The 12,898-nt window shown below is 35.4% G+C and overlaps 1 protein-coding gene across 5 annotated transcripts in view; it reads right to left on the bottom strand.

Annotated features, from left to right (window-relative positions):
* Positions 1–12,898, bottom strand: part of kif13ba (kinesin family member 13Ba) — a 91,316-nt gene that overhangs the window by 33,104 nt on the left and 45,314 nt on the right. For all 5 annotated transcript variants that reach the window (XM_005169867.5, XM_005169869.5, XM_695118.8 and 2 more), the window contains exons 9-14: positions 6,512–6,624; positions 4,909–5,020; positions 3,053–3,265; positions 1,682–1,792; positions 1,416–1,550; positions 770–900 (exon numbers count right to left, since the gene is read on the bottom strand). In XM_005169867.5, the coding sequence (XP_005169924.1) occupies positions 770–900; positions 1,416–1,550; positions 1,682–1,792; positions 3,053–3,265; positions 4,909–5,020; positions 6,512–6,624 (815 nt within the window). The remainder of the gene's footprint in view (positions 1–769; positions 901–1,415; positions 1,551–1,681; positions 1,793–3,052; positions 3,266–4,908; positions 5,021–6,511; positions 6,625–12,898) is intronic.

The following is a 12,898-nucleotide window of genomic DNA, read 5'->3' as shown; positions in this document are numbered from 1 at the left end:
TTAATATATTTTTTGCTTAATTCTGTATCTATTTATTTATTTCGTGTCTTGTCTTGTCTTTCTTTTTTTGAGAGAGAGAGAGAGAGTTTGTGCCCCCTGCAGGTGAAAAGTTCTATAAAGATGAAGGTGACTGGTTGGAGGTGTGGCTGACTGGGGAGTGCACAGCTTTTTGACCTTGAGCTGTTCTATTTGGTTTCCAGTCCAATTTATGATTGTATATTTATCCAAATAATGATCTGTTATTGATTTGTTTTGTTTTTGTGTTTTGTTTCTCTTGAACAATTAAACCAGTTCCTCCTTTTTTGATCATACATCCTCTCTTGACTTTTTTTTTTTTTATTTACAACCATGCATCAAAAGATTCCCCAGTTAACACCACATAGAACGAGCCAAGGACATTTAAAACGCAGGATATATTGCCATTATAGATTTCGTGCCAACTTTAAGACTTACCTACAGTGCCCTTCATTATGTTTGCTTAATATTAATACTGTGAAAATAGTTTTTATTTATACATCAAAATATTAAGCAGAAACTTCAGCTCTTTTTGAGAAACAGTTCATTTAACTTATATTTAACCATTTGATTTGTTTCTTAAAACAAGTGTGGCACATTTAAAGGCAAATGATTATTAATATATATTAGTTAAGTATATTTCTATTAAAATTCTTGATTTTTTAGAACATGGACTTACCCTTCTGGGCTTTAAACCCATGACCTTTTTGTTTACCTACGTCAAACACTTGCACTACTATCATTACTGCATTACCTTGAGTTTCTGTAAGGGTTGATGAAGACGGCTCCCTCAGGTGTGATGTTAATGACACAATGCTCTGCTTGGATGCCCATTCCGCATAGCTGGATGTCCTGCGAGTCTGCTGAGCCAACCTTAGTGTGTTCCTGAAAAACATCTCTGCATTAACTGCTGCTATTGCACACCAGAACCCTAAACACTTAATGTATACCACATCCTAAAGGCCAAATGTACATTATAACAACACAACATGCTTTTCATCAGAGGGCAAAATATGTTAAAATAATAATAAAATAAATAACTAACAATGATGAATTGTTTGACTATTATTATTATTATTAGCATTATTATTATTATTAGCATTATTATTATCTATGTTTTTAACTTATTACCACCTTTTTTCCATTCAAAGTTTAGGGAACATATTACATAACAGTAATATTTAGCAAAAGATTAAAGTTTAAAACAACAATTTTCTAATTAAACACATTCTACAATGTAATCCTGTGATTTTTTATCAGCAGCCTCAAATTTATAGTTTTCAATGTTAGATGATGCTTCAGAAATGATTTTAAGATGCTGAGTTGGCGCTCAAGCCAAAGTCAAAAGTGAACATTATTAAACATGCAGTATCTTAAAAGTAGTCCTGGTTGTCCATTACCTTTAGATAATAAACCAGCAGTTCATTAAGGGCAGGGTCAGCGTTGAGGTTGACCAGGAAGCATTTATCTTCTCCAACCTTAATACCAGAGGACTGTAAAGAGATTCCAAGGCTCTCCAGCTGCTTCTGTCTCTCCTGTGCAGAAAAAAAAATGCAAAAAGAAGTGCATTTGACTAAAGGTTTCATATCACATGAACTACAGAGTAACCAGACATAAACAATACAATCCAGACAAAACAAACAGTCAAAATTACAGTTGCGGTTACCTGTGCAATTTCCTCAGTTTTGCGAAGTTTCTCTTCCCAGGTGACCGTCATCTCTTGGATCAGCTTCTCAGATTCTTCCAGTCTCTCTTTCAGCTCTGGTGCCTTCATAGACTGCAAAGTAACATTGCATGCTCTTAGCACAATGATTTTGACTTTTTGCAAATGCAAATTAAAAGGTAAAAATCCCTTTTACTGATGATCTGCAAATCATTATTCAAAAAATTGAGTGCAACAACTAAGTAGCTTTCACTTGTCATGTTGACAAACAGAAATCTTCTTAGGGCATGCTCACACTATTTACAGTTGCCTTAAACCGTGCCGAAGCATGATCGTCCCCCCTCCCCTCTCCCTCGACAGCCTGCACTCAGACTGCCTTGCGAACCGGAACACGCTCACATCATTGATGATGTGACTATTCATTTTAACAGGAAGAGAAGTGCTCTCGCTCAGCACAGTGAAGATTGCTTTAGTTACATCGATTTGGGATGCAGTGACACACAGTCAAATACTTTGCTGAACAGATTCAGCACTTTTGACGCTCATAAATGATCTTAAAAGTCTTCGTGCTGCAGGTATTAGGAGGTTTGCTGAAGGTGTAGCTGATGCGCAGTGTGGGGTTTGTATCTTTAATAAACCATGACAGTTTGCATTAATTGAAAAGTAAGAATAATTAACAAATCCATAAGAAACATTCCATAAAAGTGATGTTGCGTCTTCAGTTTCTAGCTCAGGCGTGCTTTGCACTCACATTACAAGTGTACCGCACCAAAGCCCAACTGAACTGCGCTTTGGCACACCTCTTTCAACCGGGCAAAGGCGCCCACTGATCCACATGCTTGAGCCAAGCGAACCGGGAAGCACAGGCTGCGGATTGCATAGTGTGAGTAAGCCCTTTGACTATCTCTGTAAAATGCTTAGTATGTATATAACTATAAATAAAGCTGCTTTGTTTACAACTAAGAAAATGCAATCGATCCTGCTGTAATATTAGTGCCACCTTCAGGCAGAGATTGAAACTGCATTTTTATTTATCATGTTACTATTTCATTTCATATCACATTACTATTTGTATTTTATATTCTTAAATCTAATCACTATCAGCCTGATTACAGTGCATTCATTTTACATTTCTAGTTTAAAACTATGAAGGAGAAAAAATATATAAACTGGTAATTGCTATCTAAAGCAGCAAATTTGCTTGTAATACATAAATAAAAATGCAAACAGAATCGACCATGAAAATCAAGATCACTAGCTAATTGGTTTTACATTATCTTATTGCAAGTCATCCATAATTCATATCAATGCTACTGGCCATTGTACATGCATTGTACAATGCAGCTGATATTCACTTTAATGGCAAGTGTGTACCTCAGCCTGCGTCAGCTGATCTCGCAATTTCTCCACTTCTTCTCTGAGCTCCCGGATGATCCTGGCATTGGGGTCTTCGTTGACCACAGCGTGGTTGACGATGCTCTTTGCTCGATCTGCATAGCGTAATGTTGACAGTGTCTCATCGTAATTATCTGCTGCTGGGCTCACGGTGGCAACCATAGCCGTACGACTGTTTCCACCCAGACTGTCCTGCAGTGGCATCAGAAGGACAGACTTTAAACATCTGTGCAAAGATCACTTTCCAGAGATCATACACTGCCGCTTAAGTGTTTAAGATCAGAAAAGAGCATATTCTTCTCACCAAGGCTGCATTTATTTGATCATTAATGCAGTAAATGCTGTGAAATGGTGGCATATTATCTCAGTTGAAAATGTTAATGAATGTGATTTAATATTGTATGAAATCCTGTGTTTTAAAAGTCAGTTTTCAACATCATTACTCGAGTCTTCGGAGTCAGGTGAAGCTTCAAAAAAAAAAAAAAAACATTTAATATTATCAGAGTTGAAAAATGTTGGGCTGCTTATTTTTGTATGGAAACTGTGAAATGTTACTAATCAAAAACATATATTTACTTTTATTCATCAAGAAGTAAAAACATTTAAGCAATTTTTTAGGTCAAACAAAACACTAATACTTTCCTCCTAAAAAAAAAAAAAAAAAAAAAAAAAAAATCACAAATTTAGGAGTGAAATTTGACAATCAGATTAGAGCGGCAGTTAAATCTAGCTTCTTTCAATTAAGAAAACTAGCAAAAAATAAAGCAATATATTCCAAAACAACAGTTTGAGACAGTCATCTATGCATTTGTGACCACTAGGTTAGATTACTGTAATGTGCTCTGTATGTGGGAAGTAACAGGTTAGCTATTGCCATATGCACAAAGTGCAAAATGCTGCAGCATGCCTGTTAACTGGTACTCGCAAGTATGACCACAACTCCCTTATGTTAGCTTCGCTTCATTTGTTGCCAGTTCATTTTAGAATACCCTTTAAGATTCTCTTATTTGTTTTTAAATCTCTAAATGTCTTTCCCCACCTGATTCCCCCCTATAAGCACACACGTTCTTTTGGGATCAGCTGATTAGCTTCTACTTATTGGACCAAAAACAAAGCATAAGCTTAGAGGGGATCGTATTTTCACTGTGGTAGGTCCTAGACTTTGGAATGATTTGCCGCTGCACATAAGACAGGCCTCTTCTGTGTTCTCATTTAAATCAGCTCTTAAAACTCTTTTTTTTACTAACTGGTTATTTTATTCCATATGCTTTTTAAGTAGTTTAGCTATATTTTATGTTTAATTTAATGTATTTTATATACTATTAAGCTTATTATGTTGTATTTTTTCTCTACAGCACTTCTGTGTTTGTAAAGTGCTCTATAAATAAAGTTTGACTTGACTTAACTAAAAAAACTAAAGAAAAAAAATACAAAAAAAATTTTAAGCATCCATAAAACTATGACAAGAAAAAAAAATAGTAACATAAAACAGCAAATCAGCATATTTTATTGATTTAAGAAGGATAAAATGACAACAAAAACTTTTCACTCATGCTTGGAATGACAACAAATAATTAGATTATGAAACATGTCAAAATTTAAATATTATTCTAAATTTAAATAAGATTTCACTTTTTTTTTTAAAATCAAATTAATGCAGCCTTAATGAGGAGTAGAGACAATTTTCGAAAAAAAAAAGGCCTGATCCCAAACTTCAAATGGTAGTGTATATTATTCAAAGGTGTGTGTGTGTCTGGTAGTGATTTGGGAAAAATTTTAAAGTACTATGGAAATTCCCTGTCCCAGTGTTTACGGGACGGTATGAGTGTTGGTACCTTGAGCAGCCATGTCAGCACTGAATCTCTATAGGGCACAAACTTGTTCTTGTTTTTTCCAGCGCCCTGGTCTGCCAGCGCTGAGATCACCAAACCCAGGGTGGTTAGAGACCTGTCCGGTGGCAGGAGGAAAGATAGAGATGGAAAAAATAAGCAAAAAAGCAAAGAGAGACTCTTCACACAGAAATATGCGCCGGTGGGCCAAAAGCCTTTGCCAGATTTATAAAGCATTCTCAGAACAAACTGTGCCCTTAGATGAAGCCATATTAAAAGTCTGATTCTCCACAGTATAAAACACCTCTTTCAGACACTAAAAGAAAAAAGAGCATCGATGTTCCTAAAATATATTTTTGGATGACTACAATGTCCAGACACACTATTAGAGAGGAGCTTGGTAAAGAGTATGTCTACATACTAGTCAAAATATTTCAAAGCAGTTATTTTCCATGATATGTCCTGGTTAAAATGTAAAGCACTCATCAGACAGAAAAGAAAACACCTTAAATCAAGCTATAGGAAACATTCCAAAGTGAGACAGACATTCAAAGACACAATTAAGCAAGTTGCATCATTTTATCCCTAATGTTAAAGATTTTTTTTCCAAAAAAATATAAAAATGTTTATTTATTTTAAAAAAATAAAATAAAATAAAAAATTATATATATATATATATATATATATATATATATATATATATATATATATATATATATATATATATATATAATTTTACTTTAAATATGAATAATTATTTTACTCTGAACATAACAGAAATAATTATGAACTTAATATAATCATATATAATATAAGAAAAATATTCTACATTTAATTTATAATACTAAAATAAAATTTAATATTTGGAAATTATTAAATAGTATTTAAAAATTTGAAAATATTAAATAATATTTAAAAATTGAAAAATGAAAAATAAAATGTAAAATTTGAAAAATGAAAAATATTATTTAAAAATTGGAAAATAAAAATGTTGAAAACATAAAATTGTATTTAAAATGTAAAAAATATAAAACAATATTTAAAATTTAGAAAATATAACATAATATTTAAATTGTAGAAAATATAAAATAATATTTTTAAATTCAGAAAATATAAAATAAAATAGAAAATTTATATAATATAAAATAAAATTGAACATTTACAAAATATAAAATTTAGAAAACATAAAATAATATTTAAAAATGTGAAAGTGTGAAATAATGTGTTATATTTGGAAAACTGTTAGTTACATTATAAAAAATTACACGCACACCCTCATTCTGCAAACAATGCAATCCCTGTAGGGTATAATACCATAATACATTAACACACAGTATAATAATATTAATCTAACAGCAAAATAGAAATGTAATATTATTAGTTTCTGATTTAAGTCTACTTTTTTGGCTTGAAGTTTAAGCCTTTGATTTTCTTTATGTAAAATACATTTTATTATTTTGTTAGGCTGCAATTTGATCTAGACTTGTTCTTGACATGTGGCGTCAGATTTAGGGAAAATCCTCAATAGGTTTACATATAAAAGTATCAAAACAAAAACAAAAAAAGACGTAAAAAGGCTCCATGCATAATGAGTCAAGAGTGCACATACTTGTTGATGTTGCTGCCTTCTTTGAGCCGCTCGCCTGCAGCGCCCGTCTTTGCAGCTCTTTCACTTCCTGCCAGGTCCACCAAACTTAGCTTACTCACCTTCTCCCCGCTTGTCTGTAAAAAGAGAGCACAAAAAAAGAAATGAGAAATGCTACCATTAAATTTTATCACCAGCATACTGCTTAAAAATCAAAAATGCAGCACATGCCCTTCATTACGTACACATTTCCATGAACAAAACCAAGCTATCCTGGAAATAAAAAACCAAACAAACAGACGTAGGACTAATAACTAAAGGAAAAAAAAACAGCAAAATGATCCCAGACTACTGAACATTTCCATGGTTGTCAAGCCTGTCGGTGCTGGTGCTCCCTTTGAAACCAAGGGAAACGGCTTTAAACGTTAAATTTGTGTATGAATGACCAGGCTGGACAAATTCTGGTGAGCAGTCCTATATTACGAAGGAACAAAGGCAAGAGAGGCTATGGTGGACTGTAGACAAGTGTCCATTGTTCTCCTCTCTATTGCACAGCGCTGGAGCAGTGTGTGGGGTGGAGTTCTTTATTATATCCCAGCATCAGGCCTTACTGTATACAATCCCCCTGTTTGAGCATCACAGATGAGCTTTAATTGAGAGGAGAGGCAGAGGGATGCGAGCGGGAGCTGAGAAGATATGGGAAGTCGGGAGAGAAGCAGGGGAGAGGTGACCTGGACCGAGATTACGGTGCATTAAAACAACAAAGAGACTCCTTGTGCTGCAGGCTCCACATGCACATTGCCTGAGAATACTGAATCATATAGAGCCATAGAGTTCATTCGTTAATCGTTCACTGTTTAAAAGCTTACTCCATTGTTAGCATTACATTTTCCACATACAATCCTTCTTGACTCATTTTCACACTATTGCTGACCTTTACAATAAACAGGCTGTAATTGCTACTGTACCTTACAGAACTCTTACATGTGACTGACATCTATAGGCCCTGACATGCATTAATCCCTTGGATCACCATAAAAACTGTATGTAAAACTGTATGTAAACACCCTGGCAACAATGTAGAACATCATAGGAACCGTATAGAAATGCCTTGCCAACTATGCAGAATAAGCTAAAATGTACATTATTACATGGCTGTCTGAAATACTTGATTCTGATTGGTCAGTAACGACATTTCAAGGTATGTTATTCCCAGATAACAACTGTTAAAACTAACAACACAGACTAATCCGGGTACTCTGAATCATCTACATTGTATAAATCAATAGCTATCCAATTACTGTGCGTTCACAACGAAAGCGGTGAGAGCGTCCAAAGTCGCTCTGGCTGCCCTGGCGACAACCCTGTCTGCCTTCAGCTCCGGCGGCGAGAGCATCAAAAATCACTACATTGATCTCGTATTTGAAGGGGCGATTGCAGCATATCAGTTACATTCCTGCATAAACATGCTTTCTAGCGTAAAAATGTTGTGCACTTCTTATCAAATTCATTTAACAATGGAAGATCAATTTGCTTGTGGTGTAGCTTTGACCCCCCTTAATTATCCAATAAGTCCGCTTTTTTAAAGATAATTATATGTCACATTAATGCAAATTAGTAACTTGCCAGTAACTTATTTAATGCATGTTCCTGTAAGAAAACATTGTAAATATTGGAAATCCGGCGACCGGAATAATCAAACACTTGGGAACAACTGTGGTCGGAACCAAAGTTCACAGGTCAGTGTTTTCTGAACTCCTCTCAAGCGGTGGACTTCTTCATTCTGATTGCTTGCCGCCGAACTGTGTCATAGCTCATTACCATAAAGTTGACTTGATTTCAACTCTCCTCGAGGGCCACACCGGCGAAGACATGCCATGCTGTTCCTTGCCGCCTAGCAACACTAGCTCTCATTGAAAATGACTTCCAGCAACTTTGAGGCTCTCGCCGCTTTCGGTGTGAATGTACGGTTAGGCACCGTTTACACTAATACGCTTTAGCTTTAAATCAGCGTTTTAGAATGAAAATGATCCACACTGACATTTCACCTAGCATTTCTGAACAACTCTCGTCCACACTACATCGCTTAAAATGCAAATAACGTGACTGCACACACTCTGGCATGCGATGCAGCTTATGTGCACGTCTGAGCTCCAGGCAGTTAGCGGGTGCTTTAAGCACAGAACCCCAGGTGAGAGCAGCGCACGTCAGACTGTTCATCAAGAATCTACTGCTGGATTTAATCTCACTATATTTGTTAAAAGTGATATTTAATTCATCTTGTCTATATCTAACGACATATTCCCCCACTTTGGACTTTTGAATCTATTACTTGTTCTAAGGTAACGTGTTTTGGTAAGATAAGTTAATATATTAATTTTTGTAACCGCGTACACCGATTCTGCACATTTGACTAATTGCTTGCCTTTAATTATAATTAATGGGTTATACTTTTATAATGATCATTATTGACCATTAAAACTGATATTCAGCAAAAGAGAAGGTTATGTTTCATATTTTTCACTGAAAATGAAAGGAGGTAGTTATGTTATAGGCTCTGTTTGTCTATTAATATGCATAAAGTGAAGATGACGCTCATATAAATATGTAGCTACACAACACCTCATTATTTTTGGTGTCTATTAGGATGTTAATATCAAAATGAAAATAGGTAGTTCCTTAAATCATGTTTTCATTTTATTGTTAAGAGTGATGGGTGATGCCAATGAGGTTATAGAGTACACTGTTCCCTTTGAAGATTTACCCAATGTGTCCTCTGGAGTTTGTTTTCCATATAAAACTTCCAAAGTCTAAACTTACAAGGAGAGGATGCAAGACTGAACTTTGTGTAGGCTACTTAATATTGAGTGAAAAGCCTCAATCAGATCAGATCAGGCGAATGTCTGCAGCCATGCCTCCGTTTTCAAATGTCTCTGTTTTACCCCATATCCACACTAACACGGAGCAGCAGTGTTTTAAAATGAAAACAGCCTCTTCAGCATTTTCAAAATGCTCCATTTTCAGCACTCGAAGCTCCGGGGTAGTGTGGACAGAAGAAATAACCGTAGCAAAATGTATGTGTTTGAAACTAAACCGTATTAGGTGTAAACAGGGCCTAAAGTCAGGGCATACTCACACTATGTACTGTACAATTGCCTTGAACCGGGCCGAAGCATGCTTGTACACCCTCCAGTCTTCCCTGACAGCCCGCACTCACATCGCGTTCGGGCCTGAGCACACTTACGTCATCGAGGATGTGCTATTCAGTTTAAGATACACTCTCGCTCAGCACAAAGGACATTTCTTTATATCGTTTTAGTCGTTTGAGATGCAGTGACACGCAGTTTCGCCAAACAAACCAGCCACCTTTGATGCTCATAAACAATCATAAAGTCCTCGTGCTACAGGAACTACAAGGTTTGCTGAAAGTGTAGCGGTCGTGCAGTGAGGGGTTTGCGTCTTTAATCTACGACAGTTTGAGTTCATTAAACAATAAGAATGATAAATAAGTCCATATGAAACAGTCCTTTAAAAGTCACGTCTTGTCTTCGGTTTCAGGCTTAGGCGCACTTTGCACACACTACAAGCTGAACCCAAGTAAACCGCGCTCTGGAACATCTCTTCCAACCGGAAGCCACACCTGAGCCTGATTCAGAGCATTCACACTTCTCAAACAAATCGGGACACAGGGCTGGGCACGGTTCCGATAGCATAGTGTAAGTGTTCCCTCAGTCGCACACCAGATGCATGGCTTATCATCCTCAGAACCCCATAGCAACAGTCTGCAAACTGCTCAAATCATTCTCGCAAATACACATTATTAACCTCTAAGAATATTTTTGTAATTGCAAAGCAAACGCTGAAAGAAAACATTAGTGTTGAGCAGAATCAAGTTGATATCGTCATGCATGGACCATGTTAAAATCTCAAGCCATTTTCCATCATGTGGTAAAAATAGATTTGAATACAAAAGAATATGGAAATCAGAGGTAATGCATTGCCCTTCCTGCCTCTCCAGCAGTCTCATATCCTCACAGAGCTGTTTGCATGGGAAACCACAGCATGCAAAAGCACAGCGCTGATGACTATGCTGGAAAAACACAATCACACACAACCTTAAAGAAGGATGAGCTGACAAACACTTCATACATAAGGGCTTGGCCTGATGTGTGAGCATGAAGAACAAGCTAAAACTTCTACATTGCTCTGTTTTACCGTGTGTTTACACTTATGGTTTAATTGAAACAAACCCTTGAGAGAATGCTTTGTTATTGAGTTAAATTTGAGTGAGTGGTCTAAATCAACTAAAAACAACATAAGTAGATGTAAAGTCTAAAACTTTGCACAATTAACAGCTTGCTACACACAGGTGAGTCAGGATTAGTGCAGGTTTTTATGAGTGTAAGACATTTTTTAATATAATAGCATTACACCCAGAAATAATCACACTAAATAGCATCTTAAATTAAGCTGTTTTGTGCTGCGGTGCCTCACGATGATCGCCGACACCCTGTGTGAATTTAGCGCAAGTTTCAACAGGCTTTCTGAGCTTGAAGCACAGAAATTACACATTCGCATCACTTTATAATGAAAGAGATGAATAAGGAAACAACTTCTCACAAAAAGCAATGCCATGATCATATGATATTAAGACATCTTGCTCCCATGGAAAAACTATTTAAGTATTTTTTTAAGACTTAATAGTGGGAAACACTCTTTCCTCTCTGTATTAACCAGAAACTTTTTTTAATAAACAATCAATATCAATTTTACAAAGTCTCAATAAGGTAACTAAAATAAATATTTAAAAAAATAAATAGAATAAAGAATAGGATAGATATCAGCTTTTTCAAAAGTACATTATATTGATATATATTTATATAAATGGGCAGCACAATGGCGCAATGGGTAGCACAATCGCCTCAGAACAAGAAGGTTGCTGGTTCAAGCCCCGGCTGGCTTAGTTGGCATTTTTGTGTGGAGTTTGCATGTTCTCCCCATGTTTGCATGGGCTTCCTCTGGGTGCTTCGGTTTCCCCCACAAATCCAAAAACGTGTGGTACAGGTGAATTGGGTAGGCTAAATTGTCCCTAGTGTATGAGTGTGTGTGTGAAGGAGTGATGGGTTGCAACTGGAAGGGCATCCGCTGGGTAAAACATATGCTTGATAAGTTGGTGGTTCATTCCTCTGTGGCGACCCCAGATTAATAAAGGGACTAAGCCGAAAAGAAAAAAAAAATGAATGAAAGAATGAATGAATGAATTTATATAAATATTCTTGACAGCTGTACTGTCCACCCTACTCACACCTTCCTTTTTTTCTGATTGTAATGCAAAAAAACACGCCTTTTGCAAAGCTGCATAGGAACAATAATAATTGATAAAATGTTCAATAATGTTCAAATAAACTTGAACTGAATTGAATTCAATGAAAACCTGACTTTTATTGTCATAGTCAGAGCGGTCATCAAAAACACGTTTTGCTGCAGCAGATCAATGTCTATGTGCTTTTATAATTCCTGAAGCTGTTTTGACTCTTTGATATTGTATAAGCTGTTCATGAGTTCTCAAATGATAAAAATAACAACAAATGTACATATACAAAACAAGTACATTCATAGACGCCTTTTTGTTGTTGTTGTTTTCATCTTTAAAGAGATAGTTCACCCAAAAATAAAAATCGTCACTATTTACTTCTCCCTAAATTGATCCCAAATCTTTATGAGCTTCTTTATTCTGTTGAACATTTAAAAATATATACATTTTAAAAAACAACTGTGTTTTTTTACAGCTTTCTTCAAAATATTATCTTTTTGAGTTCAACAAAAGAAAGGAAGTCAAACAGGTTTGGAACAAGTGACGATTGAGTAAATTATGACAACTGTAAATTTTGATTTAAACCGTCCCTTTAAATAAAAAATAAAAAATAAAAAAACTCTAACAAACGCTAATTGAACCAGGACTAAACGTCAAATTTTCTTTGTTTGTATTGACCAAAAGAACCAAGACAACTGAACTGCAGTCTACAGTCTCTGGAGCTCTCTCCTTCTAGCATTGAGAACTCTTTAACATTTAGAGACATCTTTTGATTAACTATACAATGGGCAAAGTAAACTTTTATTGTACTTTTACTTGGATTTAAACCTGATTAGGCCTACATTTGTTAAAATTACTGAATTAAGTAAGTATTTACTATAATATTTTTTCTACTAGAGATAGTCTTATTTATTTAAATAAAAATAAACATTTTATGGTCAAAATTATAAGCCCACTTTAGTAATATTTCGATATATATGTTAGATTTTCTACAGAACAAACCACTTTTATACACTAGCTATGGTTCCATACAGTGATGCGAACTGAATTTATGGGCAAAACTGGAATATTGCATAAAAGACATGCTAATAAAGCAG

Source organism: Danio rerio, chromosome 17 (assembly GCF_049306965.1).
Source record: "Danio rerio strain Tuebingen ecotype United States chromosome 17, GRCz12tu, whole genome shotgun sequence".
Taxonomy (NCBI): Eukaryota; Metazoa; Chordata; class Actinopteri; order Cypriniformes; family Danionidae; genus Danio; species Danio rerio.
Note: the sequence above shows the minus strand (reverse complement) of the source record. Positions and strands in the feature narration are given on the sequence as shown.